The 26,306-nt window shown below is 37.8% G+C and overlaps 1 protein-coding gene and 1 long non-coding RNA gene across 5 annotated transcripts; one reads left to right on the top strand and one right to left on the bottom strand.

Annotated features, from left to right (window-relative positions):
• Window positions 1-26,306, top strand: LOC103715917 (DCN1-like protein 2). 4 transcript variants are annotated; one of them, XM_008803713.3, is made up of 11 exons: window positions 1-182; window positions 1,155-1,216; window positions 10,105-10,241; window positions 18,402-18,460; window positions 22,557-22,580; window positions 23,407-23,489; window positions 23,601-23,665; window positions 23,907-23,956; window positions 24,382-24,483; window positions 24,807-24,866; window positions 25,827-26,306. In XM_008803713.3, exons 1-11 carry the CDS (start codon window positions 180-182, stop codon window positions 25,935-25,937), a joined length of 756 nt encoding a protein of 251 aa, XP_008801935.2. In that variant the 5' UTR covers window positions 1-179; the 3' UTR covers window positions 25,938-26,306. The 4 variants fall into 4 exon arrangements, with proteins under 4 accessions (XP_008801935.2, XP_026663828.2, XP_026663829.2 ...); XM_026808027.2 differs by lacking the exons at window positions 1-182; window positions 1,155-1,216 and adding exons at window positions 2,899-3,123; window positions 3,953-4,037; XM_026808028.2 differs by lacking the exons at window positions 1-182; window positions 1,155-1,216 and adding exons at window positions 2,901-3,096; window positions 3,953-4,037.
• LOC120111071 lies at window positions 12,882-15,384 on the bottom strand. The gene is made up of 2 exons (XR_005512203.1): window positions 15,285-15,384; window positions 12,882-15,169 (listed from the first exon to the last, which is right to left on the bottom strand). It is a non-coding gene; the product is annotated as an uncharacterized LOC120111071 (long non-coding RNA).

The raw sequence follows: 26,306 nt of genomic DNA, 5'->3' as shown, positions 1-26,306 counted from the left end.
CTCCACTCTCCCTTCGAGACGCTGGTTCGGGGCCAAGTGAGTGGGGCGCGGAGAGGAAGAAAGAAAAGGGGGGTGGAGAGAGAGGAAGGAAGATATCTCCGAACCCTAATTCTCCTCTCTCGGACGCCTTCTCGAACGATTCCTTTTCGGATTTCTAGGGCTTCCTCGACGAACTCAACATGGTTAGTATCGTGTGATTTTTCCACTCTATAATCGATCTCTCGTTCAGTTCTTGGTCAGAGATTCCCATTTCATGGCTGTGATTCTTTTTCCCATTTTTCTTTATTCTCAAGAAGGTTTTTTCTTTCCTCTTTTATCTATATTGTTTGTATTATTTTTCCTTTCAAGCAGTGTTATTGCTTGGGAATTCCTCCTTTGTTGATTTATATAAATGGTCATATATATAAATCGTCTTCCTAATGCGAATTTTTTGAGATACCCATTGTTGAAATCACCACATGTCCTAAAAGGTAGATGAGGTAGATTTATTTATATATTTTATATTTTCTTACACTTCCTCACATGTGGGCCGGACTTTTCTTTAATGGGTGAGCTCAACATGTGAAATTTTTAATCATGAGGTTACAAAGTGCGGAGACAGGGTTCGAACTCAGGATCTCTACTCCGATCCCATATTAAAATCACCGCTTGTCCCAAAAGCTTAAGTTGATGGGATGAGGGAGATTTATGTATATATTTTATACCCATGAATAGTACAAAGTTATGTATATACTTCTGGATTATAAATTCTTTGTGAAACAATAAAAGGCGAGAGGTTTTCTGTGCAGTCAAAGATTTCTTATTTGCAGTAAGTTTTGGGGTTTTCGATAGTTAAAATCTTCAAGCCAAATGCATAAGAGGAATTCATTTCATCAATTTGAAGCTATTTCAAGAAAAATTGAAATCTAAAGAACATGTATTGGCTGCTGAGTTACTTGTGCGCCTTCATTTCATTAATGTCTTGGTTATTTATTTATTTATTTTTGGGTGAACTATGTTGGATCTCATGGTTGTAAATATTCTTGCTGTGAACTATGCTGCAGGCTTGAACTCTGTCTCTAACAATTGAAAAAGAAATTTTTAATTTTGGCTAGCTCTTTTAACTTGAGTGAGGTCTTACTTCTTCTCAATAAATTTGTATGTACTGTCGACAGCATAAATTGGGAAGAGGACATCGTGACAAAGTTCAGCAGTTTATGACAATAACTGGAACCAGGTATACTTCCTAATATTTAATTAATGCATGTTGTCAAACTTCCTCAGTCTTACCTTTTTTCTTGAACTTTGCTAATGGGTCCGGATATGTTGGGATCAACTAGGTTTGTTGTAGTTGGGTTCTTTTGACATCATTATAGGCTATTTATTTATGGGAGTGTTATCATATTCTTCGTGAATTCATTAATGAAGATTGAACATGAAAATAGTACCTACTCTACATAAAAATTACATAAATTGGATAACCTTGCAACCATTTTACGGTACTTGCATCCTGTCTCTCACAATGAAACAGAAGGAACGGAGGTAGGGGAAGAATGAGAAGACTTTAGGCATATACATAATTTGGGCATAAAATGCAAACTCAATCATTCCACTGATTTCTTGATCGTCAAATTCATAATCTGTGGGTGAACAAAATATGAATGCTTAATTTATCATCTATTAACCATCCATTCAACTGCAGCTATGTTAATCTCTGATGCTGTCCGGGAAGGAATTGGAATTCTAACTTTTTCCCCTTTCTTTTTTTTTTTGGGGGGGGGGGTGCGAGGGCGCATGAGTTGCTAAGGACAATGTATTGACATGATTATAACAATTTTTCTATGGGTTTATAATAGTGATGGTCTCAAATTATCATCGTTTATTATAATTTTGATACAAAAATATTATAAATTAATTATAAATTTATTTTTTGATTTAAATTGCTCAGTAAAATGATTTTTTTTTGAGGAATTCATTTTAAAATACTATTTCTTTTGTGTTTAAACTCTTCAATGTAGGATATCATCAGACAACAGTGGCCAAAATAGTTACATATTAGTATTATAATGGATGTAATATATGTCGGTTGCAATTGATTGGTGTTTTGAATCTGGATATATTTTCAACACAATCGAGGTTTCATGTACTGTAACAGTTCGTATTAAAAGCACTCTAGATATGACAAATTTGATCTATTGTATATAATTCTTAAGGGTTGGGGCTGGCTTTGATGCCTCACCTTATCTTGCAATCCCCATGCCGAAAAAAGAAAGAAAAAAAAAAAGAGAAACACAATCGCTCCCGTTGTCCTTGGCCTCCACATTGTTTCCTCACATGCCTCGTACATTAAAAAAAAGAATCATGTTAACTAACAATAAAAAAGGAAACATATTTACTTCCTCTTCCGTTGTTTCTTTATCTTTTAGCTTTAATGATATGTATCAAATAGTTCACACGTTCTATCTCAGTAGATTCTCTCTCCTCTCTTTAATTGGATATTCTTGACTCCCTATCCTCTTTAATTATAGCCTTGCATTTACACTATCATATGCATCGCACAACTATCTCTTATGTTTAGTCATAAATCGAAGATCCTATCTCGATAGACTCTCTTTTCTCTTTACTCACAACTAAGGAAGGCTGAATTGACCAGGACTTGGCAGTTCAGGCTGTATTGCGCCGAATCGGTCAAGAACCGGAATGGCTGGAGGGTCGGTTCAGCCTTGCTCAGTATTCTAAAAGACCCTGAGACCCTTTGTTTGGTTTTTTAAATGCTCTCAAGATTCATTCTGAGCCTCATCACGCATCCCAATCCCCCCCCCCAAAAAAAAACCCTCCTATTGAAACCCTAGAAGAAGATCCTCTCCCCCTCTTCAGTTCTCTCTCTCCAACTTTCCCTCTTTGCCTCTCTCCCCCCTGAAGCCCAACACGACCTTGCGGCGCCCCCTTATCTTCATTGCTTGGCTGCTATAGTTGGTATGGCGGACTGCGGATGCCATGAACGGGGAAAGCGAGATCCCGAGACCCTCATCCTTCATTGCTTGGCTAGGAGGGCAGTGTCGAGGCATTGGAAGTGCTTGGAAATTGGATGGAAGGTGCTTGGAACTTGGATGGAAGGTGCTTTCTCTCCCTCTTATTGTTTCGGTATGTCCCAGAACGGAATGGTACGGTTCCATACCGTGGTGCTTTCTCTCCCTCTTATTGTTTCGGTATGTCCCAGAACGGAATGGTATGGATCCATACCGTATCGTACTGGTTACAAGCCCTAGTACTAGTTCAGTGGATCTTGAATAACTTTTTCATGGTTCTTCCACTTGCATGGCTTTAGAACTTATTAACAACCATGCAAGTCCCAACTTCTAAAACTTACAAGATATGTCATTCCATTAAAAAAAGCCATAAATGTGTGTCTGAGCTATTATCAAATTCCAAGCATTGAATTACCCTAGACTTTTATTTTGACACATTAATTCCATATGCTCATTCCTTTGCGGAATAGTTAAACTAAATATGTATTAAAACCAAGGTTGGTTGAATCAGTACTGGTACCAATGCCGGTCAGCCATCGATTCGGTATGTTACGGTACAATATCGACAAACGATATGCCATGGCATGCCGGTCATCAAACCAGCATGCCTGTTTTCTTTTTTTTTAATTTTTTAACATTTAATGAAATGTCAAATTTTTTTATTTTTTGAATGATTTTAACTTTAATTTGGTGTTTCTCGATGTCTCTTGATGTTTTTATTAGGGTTAACATCCTTGATGTTTTTATCATTAGGTACATGTTAAATGCTGCTTCTTGATCCTAAATAGATCCTAAATATATCATGAAATGCAATTAAAGTAGATGTAGTAGTATATTTGTAAAAAAAATTGTGAAATACAAAACATACAATCAATTAAATATATTTAATGTATAATATATATTTCGTCATCTAAAATCTGATGGAGTATTGATATCTCTCGTAGATGTTGGGATCATTTACATACTCAGGAGGCACATCAGTCTACTCTTCTTACATGGCGTTGTAGTCTTGTACACTGAACTTATAAGGTACGCGCTGCCCCGGATTATAGCTGGTCTTGGATCTCTCGCTGAAGCTCTAGTTATGGAAAATATCATTTGTTTGATAATACAGTTGTGAAGGGGTTCATTCGAATATGCCAGTAGCAAAATCTGATTTGTAAGGTGTTTCAGGTTGTATAGGATAGTAGTTATAGAAAGACAATGTCTCAGACGCACCATATTCATATCCGTATGGGTCATAGGCTGTCCGTGATTGTAGATAATAAGATCCAATGTATGATTCAGAATCTGATACATCTATAGATTCTACTTCACCTGCGAGGTCAATTGTAGCTGCATCATGTCCTTTTGATCGTTCTCAAAGTTATGCAATCATTTCTTGTGGGCTTTACTAGATCATGCATCGTGGTTTTTGTGTGGCATGTATAAATTGGGACTTACAGATGAATTGAAGACTATCTTGTGGCTATCTTATAAACAATGATCTCATGTCTTCCACTATGTTTGGCCACTAGATCCATCATCATTAGAATTATCTCTGTTGCTCTTTCTGGTTCTGAGTTTAAGTGAACTGACTCCACTCTCTCCATCGAAATTGCAACTGGCTTTGCTTTTTCCTTCAAGTTGTGTCGAGCAGCTCTTTGCTTTCTCTTCATGCCTCTTTTTGCCTGGTTATGCTAGGAGGATTGATCGCGCCATCCTGATTGAGTAAATTGGGTAACATGGTGATCTCGTTTAAGCATCTCTTAGTCACATCTTTAGAAGGATATCTTGGACATGGAGTTATGTAATGATCGGCTCCCACTGACCCTTATGGCAATGGCTGATCGGCTGAACGCGTGCGTGGAATGCTATGTTCTGCCCATTGTTTTGCATTCATCCTAGTCTTAGCCTCGCTGGCTATAAAACTGGTCGATCGTGGAGGCGACCTAGGCCTATTAAGTTCTGTTTTCTACTACTGGCCTACAAGCTATTAGATCATGGGATCATCCTCATCCAAAATAAAATCATTATGGATCGGATCTGTATATTTCAGCTCTTCTTTTCGAATACACTTGAGCCTTAATCTTAGATTGTAGTGGATATATACGAAGTCATTGAGGTGCCTCTGTCTTAGATGGTTTCTTTGCTTGCTGTGGATGAGGATGAGAATGAACCAATTGCGCTCGTAGCTACTCGAGAAGACCATCTGAGAGAGAATTCGAATGGCTAGTTGTTTAAGATTTCTCGTTGACAGACCAAAATGAACCTATCATTCAGCTACAAAAGCATTGAAGAAAATTATATATAAGATAGTATCATATTAGTAATTATATAACACCAAGTAATAGTTATCGTTGATATCTAATATACTTCGATTTATAGTTTTCTTACTTTCCATGGCTGTCGAGGCTCCAAAGCTGTCAGTGCCCCTCCTAAATATTTTCACATATGGAAAAGAGATGTGTTATAATATGTTAATGTTTGAAGACTTGAATTGACTTAATTTACGCATGCCACTTAAGTTAACTTCTTGCAGACATAGAGCCGTGACTTCTTGATCAAGCTCCATCTTATTTGAAAAATATTGCATAGGGCGATCAGAAGTTTCTTATTTGTATCGATCCTAGATGCGTTGCACTGGAACCTCAGGTTCAGATAATAAGTTACCAATAGAATTTGCAATTATTTTAGTCAAATATTTACAAGTACAGGAGTAGTCAAATTTTTAATGTTCTTGCTTACTAAATGCAATTTTCTACCCATCTGGTAACTCCACTTTGCTCAATGATATCGATGCACTCCTGAAAATGCTTCGGATCTGCTTCTATGATCTGCTTCTTTGCCCTCTCCATATGATACAGAAAGCTCGTTTGGGGGTATCTCTCACTATCCACAGCTCAAAACACTTTATATAATGACTTGTTCACTATCTTTTTGTTTGTTGCCTGTCTTGTCATCAAGCTCTCCACATGGCTTTATTTAGTGTCGACTCTTGCAAATCTACTCACCTCACTTAGCATTGACAAACATTTGATGCAATTCTGATTTCTTCTCAAAGAGGCTATCAAGTGCAATATAGTTAGTAGCAAACTGTATAACAACTGATCTCAAGATTTTTCTTGTGTGTACCTCTTTGTCAGTGATAGGATCTATGTGTGGTTCTAAATAAATCTGGTGATGGACTGGGCTGCCTCTACTGTCTGCTGTATTCTACGAATTTTTTCAATCTCCATTAACATGAGATTGATACAACGTGCAATCCATGAGGCTCAGAAAATATGTAGCCGCTTTTCTATCATGATCTCCTCAGTGCCTTTATATTGTGGCTAGTTATCATTGATGACTTGCACGACATTCTCTTCTCCTACCTGATCAATCACATGCTCTATTAATCTGTATGGCATCATGTACCTGATTGAAAGAATCAATTGATTGTTGCAAGAAAGTCTTCGTGCCATAATATGTCAGAAAGTTGATGATGCTCCTCTTAATGGTGTTCTGCTCAGTAGGACCGATTCAATCATCAAATATCACCATTAATCCACATGTGGGCCATTTGCTTTTATACGAGGCAATGCACTTCTGTAACTCCTTGTTGTTGTCAAGGAGCTCACCATAGATGTCCTTCAGTTTTGGAGGATTCATATTTAGATCAGCATCCTATATAGAGAAAATGACAGATCTATAGTACACATTGCTCACTGCATTCGACTGGATGTGGCTGAAGCAGAATCACGATGCACTAATTCATAACATATCCTTCTTATCTTTTTTCAACATGGTGTCAATCTTCTACAATTTTGAATTTCTATTAGAGAAGGCATGTGCATCTAGATCATAGATAGTGGCTCTTAGTTGAATCTTTCTAGAGGACTTCTTCCTACTGCAAAAAGCTCTTAACATAGATGCAATACGACCATCATTTCTAATGACGACTTTTCTGACTGAGGTCTTCCTGAACTTTGGATCTGCTCTGTCAGTTTCAGAATCAGAGTTGGACTTATATTATGGGGGCCCAAATCGAACCCTATGCCTAGCCACTTTGTCCTGCTATTACTGATCATCCAATTTCGTCCAAATGGTAGCTTGGATTCATGCCTCGTCATCTGGAACAAAGGCCTCCTTTAACTCTCTTGAATGATAGGAAGGTGGCTTTGCTGTTCGACGGTCCACGTCCGTCCGTTTTTAGGCAACCCTCCTTTGCTGCTTTAAAATCAATAAAGTATGTCTTCATTAGTTGCCGGATCTTCTGTGGGCATTTTTGGTACATATATTCATTGGGATAACTACCAACCAAGTGCTGTTTCAATCTGATTACCCCTCTTTTCTTAAACTTTATGCTATTCTAGTTGCAGCTCCAATCGTGCCAACTTGAGATCATCTGCCCATGATCTCAACTAATGTCATGCTTTAGATCTTTCTTTCTCTTCAGTGGATTCATTCTTGCATGTTTATCAAGTATATGATAGTTTATTAATTATTAAAAAATAATAAAATTTTGCTATGATGAAAAATATGTTTTCTTTTGAATTCGGGCCTAGACTATGATTGCGCCCAAACTTGAATTAATAGATACCAAATTTAGATTAAGAGTAGCTTGCATGCCCTTAAACAAGCTTTTAATTTTTATTTTATCTAATTTTTTAATTTTTTAATTTAAAAATAATAGATTTAACAAAAATTAAGGATTTTAGTGTTCTTGTGTAGATCATTCATAAATCTACAACATATCATGAAATCATGCTAAAATCAAAACTTTTAGCATGATCTTCATTTTTCATTTTTTTGTTGGTTTTAGCCTAAAAAAGAAAAAAACAGAAGAAATAGAGAGGGGGAGAGCGGGAATATCTTGAAAGAAGCTTGAATCTTGCGTTTTATTATTGAAATCATTGTTAATTTTTGATTTTCATAGGAATTTTTTGGAGAAAATTGAAGTGAGGAGGCGTGATGAGCAATGTGAGCTTCTCACACCTGCTCTCTTCAATTATTGGAGGAGAGGGGGGCAAAACCAGACCGAACTGGTGTGAATCGTGCGGTTCGTACTAGTTCCACTTTGAACTGCTCGGTTTGGAGCGGTTCGCACCGATTCGGTGCGTTTTTCATTTTGTGGGGGGGAACGGTTTGGAGCAGTTCGTATTGGTTCAATGCATTTTTCATTTTGTGGGAGGGAATTGGCATGGTTCCCTCCCGCCCTGAACTAGGCGGTACCGCACAATTTCCTCCCACCCCCAACCAAGAAGTTCGGCGCGGTACCGCATACCATGACTAGAACTGTAGCATGTGCAAGTACACAATTTGGTGGATGGTCAACTACTACATGAGTAGTAAGGTAAGATGCATATTACATGGCACGAGCCCCTATAGAGGAGCGATGTTTCTGAACAAACATGAAGAAACATTTGTAGGCACGTCGCCCTTGAGTACTTTGTTATTGTTATGTTTTTCAAATTTCCACTTCTCTCGAACCAGTTAATTATGTGCATCTCAGATTAACTCTCTAATTAAAGGAAAGGTCCATGTGTAAAAGGGTGTCTTCGAACCGAGGGATTGAGTTGAACCCCCAAAAGTTTAATGCAAATGCACATGGGCTGTGGAGGGGGAAATGCCATGGGACACACGATGGAGTGTTGAACACTTGTGCTCATGGAAAGAGAGCAATTTAGAAAGAAATAGTAAATGTGGAGTCCACTTGGGAATGAAGTCAGTGCATCTGTGCAGTTACTTCGTGATAGTAGATTAGCTAGTCATTATCATTATTGCATCAAACACTGGAATTGTGCAACGCCTCTTGAAACAAGAAATAATTTTATTGCACTAACAAATATGGATCCAAGTAGTTACACATAATGTTATTTTATTTGCAACTATCATGGCATGGGAAAAAGAAAGTAATATATGCGGTGATCTGACCATTGTCAAGTTGAAGTGGAGAAGTGAATCATCTGTATGGGAGAGGAGAATTAGGTTGTGAAAGAGGATGGAGAATATAAATGGGCTTTGGGAGATATATGGCGAGACATAGTCGGGCATCTCACCAGATTTGGCTTTTCTATTATTTCCATTGAACTTCTTAATTTGACAGGAATCTCAGTTTTCCAATATGATGATATTAAGTCAAATACTAAATGGTGAACATTTCCTCTTTTTATGAATAATAATATCATGCCAATCTGGATGTCTAAAAGTATGAGATAACTACTATTGTTTTCATTGACATAATTAGGTCTAACATGTCGTTCTTGTGAGTATAGGTGTTCTTCTGCTAGATTTTGGGGTGAGGTGGGTTTTGGGGTGGGGCAAGGGGCCGGGGGGAGAATGGTTAGGTTTTAGTGGTTATTCAGAGTATTTAGAGAGCTTTTTCTTTTGGAGGTGGAGGGGCCCTGGGCCGGCATGGGTCACCCCAGCTCCCCTTGCTTCTACCTTTGGATGCCCTATCTCTCACAGTCGCTAGATTGTTGAAGGATGGCTTCCCTTGAATTGCTTCAAGCAAAGAACCTTCTGATTTTTATAGAACTCCTCTCTCTTGCCTCTGTTATGTTAGAGACCCATTTGTCTTATTCAGATTTTCCTTTTGCTATTTTGTGCCTCACTCTACCCACCTTCATCTCCATCATGTTGATGACCTTATTCCGTGTTTGCATTGCTATGGCTATTTTTATTATAACATTTTGTTTGATCTTAGTTTTGCCTGAAAATCCTCCTAGTTTGATTATTTATGGGATTATTTATTACAACATTTTCTAATACCTAATCAAACTTTGCCTCTTCACTGAAATATTTGTTTGTATGTTCTTTATTCTCTCTCTTACCTATTTTGTATACCATGTAGGGTTTGATCCCCCCCACGAGAAATGCCATTCCTGCTTGAAGCTTTTATATGAGCCCTCCATCATTATAGTCCATTAAAAATCTTCTCCCTTTTCTGAACTGATGCTAAAGTCATTCTTAATTTCAAATTTCCAATTCCTTAGTTATGTATTTTGCATCCTGTGCATGACCAGAATGTGTTGAATATTTAGTTAATTTCAGCTATCAGTTTGTTAATGTTGTGCAACAATTGTTGTTTTCTGTGCATTAAGATATTCTAAGTCATGCTTTTGGAATGGTGCAGTGAGAAGGTTGCTCTTCAGTCTTTGAAAGCCAGTGATTGGCATCTAGAGGGGGCTTTTGACTTTTTCTATAGCCAGCCACAAATTAGAGCAGTGACAGATTCTAGACGTCTTGAAGAGCTATACAATAGATACAAAGGCAAGTTATGTGACTTATAGTATCCCAGCTTTGAAGAAATATTACATTCTGTAAGTGCTCCTTAGAATTCCTCTAATCCATAAATAGCTGGATTGTAATATGGTGACAATATAGAGGGTTGATTTGCTCAAACTTTTCATTCTCTCTTCTTAGTTCTATTGTAAAGTTCTTACCATTGAAATAAATTGTTGGACTAATGCTTATGCTTTTGCCTTTGGATAAGCTCTTAAGCTATTTATTTTTTGATAATTTACGTGTTGACATCAGTTTGTATATTTGCATAGAAGTGTACCATTGACATCAACTTATCAAGCTTTGGAAATTTTAATAAGTTCAAGTCTTGTGCTCCTGAACACTTGCTTTCCTAGCTTCGACTTTGTACATTTATAGGCACCCTAAGAAATCAAATCCCATTTGACACATGTTTATGGTTTGATGGTTCGAAGATTAAAGCATGTAAACAAGTTTGTCTTAGGGGTTTTATAGGTCAGGGTATTTGTATGAGCATTTTGAGGTGCTACGTCATTTGTTATTTGTATTCAGGGTTACTGTGTTTTCTGGAATGCCATATTTCAGGCCTCATCTCCCATACTTTAAATGAGTAAATAGTATGTGTATTGCATTAGGTATTTATTTCATAGTTGGAAATAACAAAAGGAAGAAACTGTTTCGAATATTAGCATTTAAAACAATTAGTATGCACCACTTGATATACTCTCATGCATGATAAACTTCCTTGATTATATATAACACCATTCAGAAGTAAAGAAGGGAAGAAATTTTATCCAATACTATCATTTAAAACTATGAGCATGCGTTGTGTGATATAGTGTGATGCATGATAACTTGATAGGTTCTATATAATACCATTTGCATGACAAAACAGAATGTCATGTAAGTAAGATCTATGCGGCTATTATGTGTTTATCTTAGAACCATGTTAGGCCACCCCTGCTTCTTAACAATGCTTAATATGAGATAGCTTTAGTATTGTTTCTTATGATAGAAGGTGTAATGCATGGACTGTTTTATTTGATTTAGGGTTTAGGATTTTATTAGTCAATACTGATGTAGGACCTAGGATAGTGGAACCATTCCGAACCGCCCGGTTCAGGGTGCATTAAGCTATACCGGTGGCGGACTGGGATGATTCCTGGCTTCAAATCGAGAAAATGGCGAAGGAGGGGGAGAGGGAGAAGGAAAGAAAGGAAAAGAGAGAGAGAGGGAGAGGAATGGAGGGAAAGAGAGGGAGAGCGAGGCGGTGACCGAGGGCTGCTGAAATAGGGCTAAGGGAGAGGGGGTGGGGGGGGGGGGTGGGAGAGGGCTTTCAAAGCCCTCTCTCCTCCATGCATTGGAACAGGGGTTTCGAAATAGGGGCTTCAGCCATTTAAAAATATAAAATGGGACCAAAGCACCGGTTTCCTTTCGAAATAGAGGCTCCGTCCCTGTTCCGACGCATGGAGGGAGAGAGGGCTTTGCCCTCGGCCCTATTTCGGCAACCCTTGCTCACTGCTGCCCTCTCCCTCTCTCTCCCTCACCCTCTCTCTCTATTTTCCTCTCTTTCCTTCCCCCTCTCCCCTTCCCTCTGCCTCTCTCTCTCTCTCTCTCCCCCTCTCCGTCGCCTTCTTGCACTCTCTCCCTCTCCCTCCCTCTCCCTCTCCCTCCCTCCCCCTGCTTCCCTCTCTCTTCCTCTCTCCTTCTCCCTCTCCCCCTCTCGTTCCAGTTTTCCTATCGATTCATGTTGGAACGGCGTGGCATGGGAGTGTATCATACCGTTCCGCTGGACTACTAGCATGGGTGCCGGTTTTGGTATTGCGGATCTTGTGTATGACAATAGGAGAATTAGAGTTTTAGAGAGGAGAGGAAGATTGAGTGAGAGAGCGATAGAGAGAGGAAGTAAGATGACCGAACTTGGCTCAACCTGTCTATTCATTTTTTTAAAAGAAATAACATACAAGTCCTTTTCTAGACCCCTGTTATAAACTCACAAGCTCAATCAACAAGTTAATGAATTTAATCCTCTTTGGACTCTTTACAAAGATGACTAATAAATTTCTAAAACATACAACTTAATCCTCTTGAGACTCTTTACAAAGATAGCTGATATAAATTTGTAAAACAAACAACTTATTGACCCCTAACAACTCATGGGTACTGTAGCATCACTTTTCACTCTATAGTCATGTAAACAGTAACCGACCCCTAAACTTAGCTAAATTAACTCCTGGATATGGACTTAAAGATCTTGTGATATGTTTTTGAGTGGGTATTATTAGACTTTAAAAAACTCTAATGATTTCGATCTAAAGCCTACAATTAAAGAACTTTAAATCAGCAAATTTCAGGCTATCGAATGTGATGCAATTATGTCTCGCATTATTCACTTTAGCTATGCGGCTCTTGTCCCCGAGTTCTTTCTCCAAAAGCTTGATCCTCCATCGAGCCTCTTTGATTTGATCATGGGGGCCCACATAAACTTCTCTTGCAATAAGATCATTCATTTTTTGTTTGATGTCCATTGTTTTACAAGAAACATGGCATGGATCATTCGTTTGATGGCGATCTTCAAGGAATCAAGCAAATCAGTAAGGAATGGATCTTCATATGGCTTGATTTTGATCTTTGATTTTATCTTACTTACTTGATCTTGCTATATATGCTCCTCACATGGATTTTCATTATTTTGATCTTTTGCCTTTGAGAAGTCTAACGGATCATCAACTAACGGATTTTCAATTAACAAGTCCTAGATGGTGGTATTGCTGCATGATGGATCCTCATAGACTCTTCACATGATAACTTCAATCTTAGGCTCTTCACACATTAGTTCTTTGGCTTTGTCATATTTAAGATTCATGATTGGTAACTCGATCTCAGGGAGCTTTTCAACACCTAAAGCCACTGCAATTGCTTGCAATTTAACCTGCATCGACATCACATCATTATTGATAGATGCCAACTTGTTGTCCATCTAGCAAAAGATCTCATATTTGACCTGCTCATTAAGATCACCAATTCTGAAACTCAAGTCCTCATTCATGATTATTATAAAACAAAAAGAAAATAAGAAGTAAATATAAATAAGATCAAGAAGAAGAAGGAAGAAAAGGTAGGATTCTTTGGCTTTGATACCAAATTGATGTAGGACAAGGAGAGAATTAGAGTTATAGGAGGGGGAAGAGCGAGTGAGAGCGAAGAGCACAAAGAATGTCTTTTCTCCACTCTCTTTACAAACTTACAGAGTTGATCCACAAGTTAATGAATTTTAATCCTTTTGGGATTGTTTAGAAAGATAAAAACAAATCCCTAATAAAATTTCCAAAACAAACTACCTACCGACCCTAACATCTCACAGGTACTGTAGCATCACTATCTACACCTACGCTGGCATGAAAAATAACCAACTTCTTAACTTACCTAAATTGACTGTTTCTTGACCTCCAAAAATTATGGGCTTAAAAATCTTATGGTACAACCTTGTTTGGGTATTATTGGACTTCAAAAAAAAACCCTAATGATTTCAAATCTAAAGCCTCCAATTAAAGGAATTTAAATTAGCAAAATTCAGTCTATGGATGTGATACAATTTAGTCCTGCATCAAATACTTCCATGAATTACTTGTTTACAATCTTTAATCAGGGTTATAATGTTAGGATTTATGATTAATTAGAGCGAACATCGATAGTTAGCTTTCCAAGTTACAATGAATGCAGGTCAAGTGTTTGGGATTCGATAACAGAGAAGTATCAGAGGAATACAGACATCAGACATTGACTGAGACTTTTTTATATAAAAAAAATTGTTGTAGCTGCAAGTTAAGACTTCTGATTTATTTGATAATCACATGAAGTTTCAGAGAAAATTCCTGTAGAAGCTGGGAATATTCCAAGTTTGATGAGGGTACTAAAAAGGAACTATATTGCATGCACCATTGGTTCAAGCAATTAATAGATTAACAGGAACTCACTACATATCTTACAATTGCTTTTTCATATACATTTCCATCAAATTGTAACAAAATTGAGGAACTTGGATAAAACTTGTAAAATACTATGATGATTTCAAGAAGTTTATGTAGTATATGCCTTAGAAAAGAATACGTGACGATGTCTGAATTAAAGTATGAATTTCTCTTTGTAAGAAGCTTATAGGCACTTGATCTTAAGATATGAGAGGAAAAGATTAGTAGTCTATGAGGACCAGAGTGATGGTGGCAATTTGCAGGTTCACTAGAAGATATCTTAAACTGGAGTGTGATTGTATCTTTCATTGTGCTATGCATGTCTCATAGGAATATGTTTCTCATTTGGACTTAGTACATTCTGTGTTTTGTAGATTACACAAATCCTCAGAGAAAACCAAACCTTGTCATCTCTTCATCAATAACATCTCAAAATATAGGGAAATATTAGTGGCTTACTCCAAGGTTGCATGAAATTAGACTGCAACAAACAAGGTAGCTCTGGGTACTCATCCACGGGCCAGCTAGGTTTGACAGTAGGTCTCTTTCTTGTCTAAAATTGCCTTTCCCAAGATTTACCATTGATTCTTAGAATCTTAAGGGATTGAGCTTAGGTTGATGGTTCGTTGTTAAATTCTTTTCACTTTTTAAGAAGTTTTCTAGGCTTAGAATAGTCAGATCCAATTTGATAATAAAAGGTTTGCATGATAATGATGATATGTCTCTGATGCTATTGAGATGAACTTGTCTCGGGTGGAGTTTCTTTTATAATACAAACTCTAATTGCTACACATGCAAAAAGGGTCATGATCTAAACTTTGTATTTTGATGTTTCGTTAAAGTCATCCCCTTTAAATAAATTTATTACATGATGTCACAACTACAATGTACGCTCAACTTTCATTTTGATTGTTTATATAGCTGCATCAGTGTTTGGAGTTTTGTCAACTTTTATGCTCTCTTTTTCTCTCTAACTTGTTAACTCTTAAGGGTGGTGTGTCAACTAAATGTGATGAGATTCTATCAAACTTAACCACCAACCACCCCCCCCCCCCCCCCCCCCCCCCACACACACACACACACTCTCTAACTTGTTAACTCTTAAGGGTGGTGTGTCAACTAAATGTGATGAGATTCTATCAAACTTAACCACCCCCCACCCCCCACCCCCCCCCCCCCCCCACCCCCCACCCCAACCTTTTTGTTTTCTCTCCCCATAGTCAATCATAACGTTTATGTAAAACAGGACACATTCATTCATGTAATGCAACTTCAAGCCTCACTTATCACTGTGAACATGTAAACAAAATGCTCTCTCCTCTAAAGTTATGGCGTCAGCCATGCTTCACCGAGAGGGACATAAAATATGCCTATTTGTTTATCCCATCTCCAATGTCTTGACAACCACCATTCATAATATATACCAGATTGATAATCCAAGAATTGAATCTTCTGCTCCTTCCAAATCATACTTTTTTCTCGATGATTACATTATTCACTCATTGCTTCTGTTCCTCTGCCGATGACATTAATATCTAGTATATGAGCAGATGGGACGCTTAGCTTGCATTTGCTGGTCCATTATGAATTCTTTTACTTAAAACCAAGTTTTTAAACCCTGGGGGATGGCGGTGTCTCGGTTTGAACGTGGAATGGAATGTCCCACATCCCGCCTCATCTTGGCAGCCATCCCGGTTGAGCACCAGTATAGGTACTGCCCATCCTTTATTTTCCCCTTTCTTTCATTTTCTTTCTTTCTTTCTTTCTTTTTCTTCTTTCTTTACTGTCTTCCTTATTTCCTTCCTTTCTTTTTTTTCTTCTTTTGCCCTTCCATTTTTTCTTTCCTTACTTTCTTTCTCTTCTTCCTTCTCTTTTTTTCTTCTTCTTTCCTTCCTTTCTTTTATTTTTCTTCTTCTTTCTTTGCTTTCTTCCTTGTTTCCATCCTTTCCTTCACTTTTTCTTCTTTCCTTTTTTCTTTGTTCCTTCGTTCCTTTCTTTTTTTTCTTTTTCTTTCTTTCCTTTCTTCCTTTCTTCCTTTGTTGCTTTCTTCTTTCTCTCTTCCTCCCAGCCTTAGAGTGATTTCACCCTGCATAGGTGGGTTTTGGGGTCCTTCCCTGTCCCAATTTCTGTTTTCTCATAGGAACAAGACAGGATGGTAGGGACACTCCCAATCCCACTCGGGTTTAAAACCAGCCTTAAACTATATGAAGCATAACATTGATCTTATAAGATGTTATTGTGGGCTCATCTTGAAGGTCTTCACAGCTTTTCCATGTGATAAAGGAGACAATAATGTCCAACCTTTTTTTATAGCTTAGTCACTACTTTATTCTTCAACAGGTGCCACTATGTAGGTTTTGGGATGAGATGTGCCTGGTTGACAGTGTGACCAGCTATCTTGTTTTGGGCCTAGTATTTGGTGGCTGGATGCCATGTGATTATTGACTTATTGTCATGATGTTGAAAGACTACTTTAACTTTTACTAGCTTCGCTGGTGGCATGCGATGATGGAGAGCACACGTGTATGTCAATTTGCTAGTTGAATCTTTTATAGAATAATTTTAGTCTTATTTTATAATCTTCATGTGAGTCAAACTACAGTGTGTTCAAATTCTTATAATTAATTTGTAAATCTCTCCTGGTTATGGTCTGTGGCCTATCAAGTGTTTGTTTTCGCATTTGCACTTAAGTTGCATAGGTGAAATGGGAGCAACAAATGTCTTTGAATATATAAATGATCCTTATTTATTTACATGCATGGTATATGCCAGATTTTGTGATATTTGGCTGTTATATAGCTTGTTGATTGTGGAGTTATCTTGACGATCAACACTGTTCTATTAATCTTGAACCACCATTCTGTCTAATGTTGTATGATTGACTGCTATTTCAGAGACATTTTAATGCATGCACTTGATTCCCCTGGTATCAGAAATCTTTGGAATTGATTGCTGCTGAGTTGTCTTGATGCAGAAAGTACCCATTTGAATCCTGGATTTCTGCCTTTTTTCATAACATATTTGGACTCCCAAACATAATGCCTTTGTGATGTCTCGACATTATAGTGATGGACTAAGATAGGAAATGAAATGATGCTGAAGTTGGACAAATTAATAGGAGAAGGTGACTCCAAATCCCATAATTTTTGGGAAATTAGAAATCACCCTTTAAATTGTTTTTGGCATTTTGAAATTACAGGGACGGTGGATTTAGATTCCTTCATTTCATCACTTTGTTAGTATTCTCAACCTATCAACTCAGACATGTGATGGGAGATATTGCGGATTTAAGATAATCAAGCATCCATAAAGGGGCTTAGTTACATTAGTCGTGGAGTACTATGTCAGCCACCTTGATATTTGATAGTTTCCAATTTGCCTTTTTCAAGATATCCTGTTAAAGAAGGAATCACCATTCAATCCTTTTCTGTATGACCCACTATTTTTCCACTACCTTCTGTTTAGTACCTCCTTAACTTTCTTCTACTTCATAATCATTTGAAGTTGCCCTGACTGGAAGCAATTTAGTCAGAAATAGGGAGCACTATCATGTTTTTTCAGGCATGGTAAATGAGTTATGTCTGGTACAGATATCTGCTTAACTTTTCTTAATGGTTAAGAGATAATTTGTTGCTTCCCTAGTAAGGAGTGATGCTATAGAGTAGTGAATTTTTGGTAATTTATCTAGGGCGAACTTCCTGTTTCTTTGTGACTTGCTGTTTGTTCATCATGCATTTCGGATGAAATTGAGGAAGGAAATGTTTGGGCTCTAAGATGGTTGAATACCTTTTTGGTAACTTGTTCTTGAAGTCTATTGTTCTTTTTTTATTGATCGCTTCGCCTTTGTTAGTGCTGTATGATTGATAAAGTTGTTCTACTGGTAGAAATGGTCTCGGCAATATGATTTTGTTTCATCATCGTCATTGTTCTCTTTTAGTAGTTGAAATTTTGCATGGGCAGATTGAAATCTGAAAAAAACCAACAGAACTATCAGCTTCATTAAATTATTAAGGTGCTGGTCAGAGTGATGATCTGGAGATTTAACATTACAGGTGTTTGGTGATTATGGGAACTATCATGGTCACTATTCTAGAGTTCACTCCTACTCGACACCCCCTGCCCCTAATTGCTCAATTCAGTCGGCCAAGTTTATTATTCTTTGGATTATAATTCTAGAAAACTTCTTTGATTTTTGCAGACCCTTATGTTGATATGATCATGGTTGATGGTATATCTCTTCTTTGCAATGACTTGCAGGTGAGTTTTTTGTTGGTTGTATTTTCTTGTGTTCTCATTTTATGTCCTTTTCTTACCATGTTTTCACTTTCTGCACCAATTTATTTATACCTTTGTCAATTGTTTTACGTTTTCTAAATATTGTACAAGTTTTGGTTATATAGTAATTCTTGGTTCCCTCTTCCCACCCTGAAAATCTTAACAAAGCAATACCAAAATGATGAGCTTTTTTTATGGGATAAATGCCCACAAGTTTGATATTTTGTTTGAGATATTTTGATGAATTTTATGAATACAAAGCAAGTACGCAGAACAATAATCATAACTCACCAGTCATAAGGCATATATATATATATATATATATATATATATATATATATATAGAGAGAGAGAGAGAGAGAGAGAGAGAGAGAGAGAGAGAGAGAGAGAGAGAGAGTATTAAAATGTTATTGCTTGGTACAAGAAAGAGTATCTTCTATATGAAGAAAGTAGAAAAATAGGGAAAGAACAGATAAGGAAATCTGCAAGAATAGAATTGTATACCCAGATGGATATTTCTTTTTTTGAGGACTCTCCCTTTTAGTTTTCTTCTTTAGTCAAAATAGAGCATTTGAAACCAGCAACATGTTCAGAATTTGCTGTTAGAAAACAGGAAGTTTGAATTAGAAATTGAATGCATGATTGTAGATTTATGCATTGCTCCTTTGGAAGACCTCTTATTGTAAATGGATCTTATCTATGTATGTAAAGGAAATTTGAGTGGATTTCTGATTGGGAGTGCCGAGATGCTTGTGGATAATATTTGTGGTTTCCACTTGTTTTTTTAGAGGAGAATGCTACTGCAAAGTGCAAAAGCCAAAGAAAAAAATAGTCCTGAACATAGTCGGTGGAACCGTCTAGAATCGGGTGGTTCGAGGAGTACTGAGCCGTATTGGCAATGGACTGGGATGGTTCTGGCAACCGAAATGAAAAGCTGTCGGAGGGAGAGAAGGAGAAGGAAAGAGAGGAGCGGGGGCAAATCACTCTCTTCCAAGGCCGCAAATACCACTTTGGCAAATCACTTACATGCCCACCGCAAATCCTTTGAATCCACCACAAGGGAGGAGAGAATAGAGAGAAGGCAAGAACAATTCCCACAAAAGAATTCTCACTAATCAATAACTCAAGGATCTTAAGTATTTCTAGTGTGATTATAAAAGGAGCCTCAGTGGGGTTTTATAAGCAGCACAAAGGGGCTTTTTTCAAGTCTTCTTCTAACTCGAAGAATCCTGACAACTAACTTTCCTAATAACATCAAAAGTTATCAAAGAGAAAGTTTACAAAAATCAAACTATGTACAATTAACTAACATCAAACCTTTCTAAGTGAGATAGAAAAATAACTAATCATCAAAATCTAGTTGACTCATACGTACTAGACTCGGGACCATGTAGCCAGGATCTGTGTTTCGTGCATCCAAAACTCGTGACCCATGCGGTCGGGATGTGTCTTAGGTGCTTCGACGTCAAGTACCTTTGAGCCTCTTGCTTTGGCATCTAGCATTTCTACACACACTGTAGTTCCTAAGGTGCCACATTTCCCTGAGCAGAGAGATGAGATTGAGACAATTTTGAATGATGAGGTTGTTACTTCTTTTGATGGTGGCTTCATTATCTTTTCCAACGGAAAGGCCGTCCTTCATCTGATGCTTCTTTGGTTACAGAGGATAAGTTTTGTGCCTTAGATCCTGAGCTTCTCCAGTGGTACTTGCAGTCAACTAATCCAGAATCAAGTTTTTTCCAAATGGGGAGTGTGATGGAGGACCGTCCATTCAAAAGGAATGCACTTATGTTATGCATAAATATAGAAATTGGAGAATTTTTATTTTTTAGGGATCCTAGAATTTAATTTTCATGTGGACTTCAGGGATTATCTTATTAGGATTTTGGGATGTTTTTATAAACCCACTACTATGTTAATTGAGAGCACGGTTTGCATTATTGAGAATACAGATTTTCAAGTTGCTCTTCTCTCCCGCCCTCTCCTCTTCTTCTTCTTCTTCTTCTTCCTCTCTCTCTATCTCTTTCTTCTATCCTACATTTGAACCTCTAGGTTATGTCATGGTTTCTGTCTTCTCCATGGTTTATCTTAAATTTGCATTACTTTGTTAATTCTTTCTCCTCCGTGTTCCCCGTACAATGCATATGAACTGTAGGTTAAAACTTTTGCCTGACATCAAGTTAGCTGTGGGTGTAAATTAGCTGGATGGGCATGTAAAATTACATTTGGTAATGAAGACAAATATTGGTGCATCCCTCCAAGACATAGCAGAATGACAGTAAACTATGTTTGGAGATGTTTCCAAGTCAACACAGCTTCCTTTTTGCAGGAAAAGAAAAATCAGATTTTTTGAAATCTCAGTATAATTTAATACTGTGAAGCAAGGTCTGCTGAACCGGTCGGTTGGGAAGAAGAAGAGAAGGGAAAAAAAAGAAGAAAAAGAGAGGCCGCAGGGAGCGCGCCCGCACACAGGGGCGCGGGCACGAGTGGGGAAACACGTCCCCGACTCGTGCCCGTGCGTGTTCCATGCGGTGGGAATCGCGCGTCCACGTGCGGGGCAGCGAGCCCACGTGTTGCCCCGTGTGGGCTTTTCATGCCACTCCGTAGCATAACGCGTCCGCCATGGTCTGCCGTACCGATCGGTACGGGTCGGTACCGGCCGGTACATACCGGTACCGGATCCTACCGGTATGGTACAGCTACATATTTCGGTACCGAACCGTACCGACGGATACCGATGCGTACCGACCTGTACCGACCAGTCCGTACCGGCTCCAAATTTTTTTTTGGCTTTTAGCCCCATCGGTACAGTACCGGTTCGGCTCGGTTTGGTTTGGTACCGTACCGGTACCGATGCCTACCGGTACGTCGGTACAGTCGGTACCGCGTACCTTAGCGTCCGCGCATTTTTTTTCTTTTTTTTTGAGCCGGTATCGGTCTCCACCGGTATGTCGGTTCGGTCGGTTCCACGTACCTTGCTATGAAGTCTAGTGGATGAGCCTATTCACCTTTTGTGAAGAAAATTGTAGTTGTTATCTTGATGTTCATGTTCTTAATAGATGAAAGATCATTCTTTGTATGCATGCACACACACAATGTCCCGAGTGCACGCACCTAGAAAGCTAGATAATGGAGGTGCCAAATTTCTAGTTATGTTGATAGATTTCTAATGTTATCTTGGTTAGTTTGTAATCATTACATTTGGTGATCATCAAGGTTCACTGGACAGATACCAAAGGTCGTATTGGCTAGTGACCAGTTTTGTATGGTATGGATCTGTACTGTGCCGTTCCGGGGCGTGTATCGAAGCAGAGAGAGATAGAGAGGGAGTGGGAGAGGGATAAGGAGAGAGAGGAAGAGAGGAGGGAGAGGGAGAGGGAAGGAAGAAGCCGAGCCGTCATGGGGGAGCTTCGGATTCGACGATAGGGACCGAGGGGGGAGGGGGAGAGAGAGACTTACCTGGTTGGGGATCTTGTCGTCGTCGTCGTCGAACCAGTAAGGGATGGACGGCTTCGGGGATTAGGGTTTTGAAATGGGGGAGAGACAATACGAATGGGGTGGGTCGAGCTTTATATTCCCAACCAAAAGCTGGAATCATGCTGGTAACCGACTGATCCGGTTCGGTACATCTAGAACCAGTCGATTTGGCCTGGTTTGGCTAACCTTAGTGACTATAATTGCAAGAGCTATTGTACATGTGCTATTAGTTGGAATACTCCTGGTTCCACCTTCTAGCTGAATATGACAAAGTGAAACCATCAAGACAAACTATGTGAAGCAATATTTCACTTTACCTCTAGTTAGATATTTGTGAACCAAAAAACTCACTAAGGTACAGAATTTGATGTTATAACAGTTCGGTATTTATGTATTAATCTCACTTACCTCTAGTAGTTAAATATTTGTGAACCAAATAACTCACTAAGGTACAGAATATCATGATATAACCAATGCACCATGTATGCATATTTGATTTCTTGAAGCCTACTGTTAGAAGTTCTATGTATTTATTTCATTCCTTTTTATAAATTCCTCCTATATCTAGTGACATACTGTTCTTTTCATTTGGCTCTTGCAGGTGGATCCTCAAGATATTGTTATGGTGCGTACATTTCTAGTACCAGTAACACCTTTCTTTGAGTAAATTATGCTATTCTTAGACGAGATTATAAATGATTTTTATATTGGACTCCTTTACCTTTACATTAATGTGGTAATGTTTCGAGGCATATTAAATTTCTAAAGGAATTCTTTATAACCATGAATGGGTATTTGGATTTTAAGTAGGATCTGGAAGTTTTGCTATGCAGTTGTCTAACGGAATAAGAGGATTGAATATGAGGATTAAGTTTTGGCCTTGCTTAGAGAGTTATTTTATATGCGAAAGATGATTGCAATTTGTTATTTATAATTGTCCTGTGTACATGCATAAGTCTGTAGGAACTTTGAAGGTTTTCTCCCTGGTTGTATTTGTCTAGACTGGGTTATTCAGTAAAGTAGCTTTGCTCTGCCAATCAGTTTTCCAAGTTTCATGGCAGGTTCTTCTCTTTCCCAAAGTTGCTTTCGTTGGGAACAATTCAAAAATGATCGGCATCAGAAGTAGTGTTCTTCATGTAACCTTTTTTAATCAATCTCAGATTGGATTTTAATTCATGAAGCTAATCACCTGCATGTGACTAAGCTTGACAGTTGAAGTAGATTTTAGCTTGACAATGGGATAAGTTGTGTTCAATCAGATATTGCTGATGCGAAATAATAATAATTAATTACTAACCTAATATACATGGAAGCTTCTTCTGGACAGCAAACTTTGCCAATGTGTGAAGGTTGCAGTTCACATAATATTTGCTTTAAAATTTTACGGGAGTCACCTTGACATTACCTGCTGCAAAGGTGCTGCATGACTTGGGTTTCTGTGTTTGCAACAGTTGGTTGTATCTTGGCATATGAAGGCTGCTACAATGTGTGAGTTCTCTCGGCAGGAGTTTATAAGTGGATTACAATCACTTGGGTGAGATTTTACTCTTTACTGATAGATTTTTCCCCCACTTTTTATATTCAAATGATTTTTTTTATTAAAGCGATAAAGGATACAGCTAAAATTGAATCATTTTTTTTGCAGGGTAGATTCAATTGAAAAATTTCGCGAAAAATTACCATCACTGCATGCTGAGCTTAAAGATGAAAGTATGTGTTTCTATATCACTGGGAAGTGATCCAGTATTTACTTCATTGAAATGTGCTTAAATGTTAGTTAAAATTTAAAAATAGAAAAAGAAACCATATAGTACATGTTGATGAAAATGTGTTTTTGGCACGTGTTGAATCTTTTCCATATTTAAGATAGCTTTATGTTGCAAAATGAATTACTTAGGTGGAAAAGTATTTTTTCATCAAACTGATGTTTGCTTTGTTCTCTGTCATCCAGATAAATTTCGTGAGATCTACAACTTTGCATTTGGTTGGGCAAAAGATCAGGTATGAATTAGTTTCTTTCCATTATAATCTGTTTTGCCTCTGTAAGGTCCTTGATCAACCTTGTTTCTGCCACCTACTGATGCAGTTAAAGTTCACTAAATGACTAATGATTTTATGTCATTTCTGTCTTGATCATATTTTTGGTGGCTCTTAATTTTTTTTGGGGGAAAACTCGAAATTAATCTCATATCTAATTGGGGAAATGTAGTGCTCCTTAATAAGTTAGAACTGTAATTCAATCACTTAGTAAGAGGTAATAAATTTTACATATGAAGTACAGAACAAACTGTGACGAGTCACAAATGATGGCATCAACTGAAGTGAAGAATTTCCATTGCTTAACTTCCTCCGTTAATCTTGACCCTAGTTTCTGATTTCACCATCATTTTTTACTGGAAATATTGTTGGTGTTGTGATATTTGCAGGGTCAAAAATCTCTGGCTTTGGATACGGCGATTGGCATGTGGCAGTTACTGTTTGCTGAAAAGCATTGGCCCTTGGTTGACCATTGGTGCCAGTTCTTACAAGTAGTACTTTTACCTTTTCTATTTAATAATTTTTGCTTCATGCTTTCTTTAATCAAATTTCTGTTGCGGCAACAAAATTTAATTGCATCACATTTCTGCCTTATATTTAAGTTGTAATAACTTACCTATTTTGATATATGACTTTTTTACTTGATTTAGTACTTATTTCTTGGGTTGGTTCCATGTAGATTGCATTTATCTGTCTGATGCTGCTGCATGCTTTTGCTGCACTTTCCTTTGCACTTGATCTTTCTGGATGCATTTTTTACTTTCTTCATCTAATTCTTTATGGCAACTTATTTGATTTTTACTTTCTGATTCAGGTGAGGCATAATAAGGCAATCTCAAGGGACACTTGGTCCCAGCTATTGGAATTTGCTAAGGTACATGCGAAATATTTGTTGCATATTATTGTTTCAAGTCTGTTATTAAATTGTATTTCTGTAAACTCAAGGGCAATCCATGCAGATAGAAACTCTAGGATACTCTGGGTTTGTTACTGTAGCTAAACTTTATAGGCAAAGAGAAGAGTCATATCTAATTGTATTCTTTTTCATAAACTTACGTGTTGGTACCTGATGCATAATATGACAATAGTTGTCATCAACTTCACATCCATATGTAGTTTATGATTGATATGGATATGCCCAAGGTTCCCCGTACCGGTCCCGAACCCCGTACCGGTGCCGCACTAGTATAGGCGTACCGAGTGTCGGTATGGTACGGTACGCTCGGTACCGACCGTACCGATATTGGTATACCGATACCGGTATCCATCGGTACGGGTACGGTACGCTCGGTACTGACCGGTACAGCGAACTCATATGCCTGTAGGTGTTTAACAAATGAATGCAATATATTTTGTTTAATATATTTATTGGTTGTAAAAATTCTGAATAATTTTCGGAAACTGCTAAAACTGTAATGGAACTGCTAAAACTGGAAACTTAGATCAAAACTGAAACCAAAAGTAAGCCTTTGAACCTAGTTGCATGTGTATAAAGCATGTAAAATATTTTTATTTATTCATGTGCACATACATGATTTTCTTGTTCTGTTTTCAATTTTATGTGCTGGTTGGACTTGCATCTAAGATTAAGTTTATGTATTGTTTTTTCTTATTTTATTTTGCTAATTTTATTACATTTGATTTTTATCCCCTTTTAGAATCATGTTCTATAACAAGATCTATATTCCTTGTAATTTATCTCATTTCAAATGAAATAATGCAGTAGCATGCTCACAAAAGGGAGCTTTTCTACCCTGTAACCTGAAAAATCTTCTGCTTGCTTGGGCACTTGAGCATATATATAATTTTTTAATTTCTTTCTTGTTCTATGCAGACAATCGATCCTCAGTTATCCAACTATGATGCAGAGGGTGCATGGCCCTACCTTATTGATGAATTCGTGGAGTACTTGTTCGAGAATGGGATTGTCCAGCGTAAAAATTGAAAGGAAGTTGGAAGATGAATTGTGGCATAGACAATTAGCACACAAGCGTACATCACTATCAATTTCTTTTCAGTATTTGAATTTTTTTACACCCACGGTATGGCACTAGTTGCTCTTGAATTCAATCAGTTGCTCCATTAGAGAATCTTTAGCATGGTGATGGAAGAAATGTTCTACTCTTCTGGCTGGCCAGTGAATATCCAAATGGTATTAGTGATTCATTGATGTCTTGGTTATCATATGGTTGAGTTTTAATACTATTTGGTAACTTTTTGGTGCAAGCTGCCTGTGATTGGTTTTTTTGTAACGGATGGTAACATTTGCACAATTGGGATGAAAAATAAGAGCTGTTGATTTTAGAGATGTTAA

The sequence above is a fragment of the Phoenix dactylifera genome, chromosome 6, assembly GCF_009389715.1.
Source record: "Phoenix dactylifera cultivar Barhee BC4 chromosome 6, palm_55x_up_171113_PBpolish2nd_filt_p, whole genome shotgun sequence".
Taxonomy (NCBI): domain Eukaryota; kingdom Viridiplantae; phylum Streptophyta; class Magnoliopsida; order Arecales; family Arecaceae; genus Phoenix; species Phoenix dactylifera.
The sequence above is the reverse complement of the archived record's forward strand: the minus strand, read 5'-3'. Positions and strand labels throughout refer to the sequence as shown.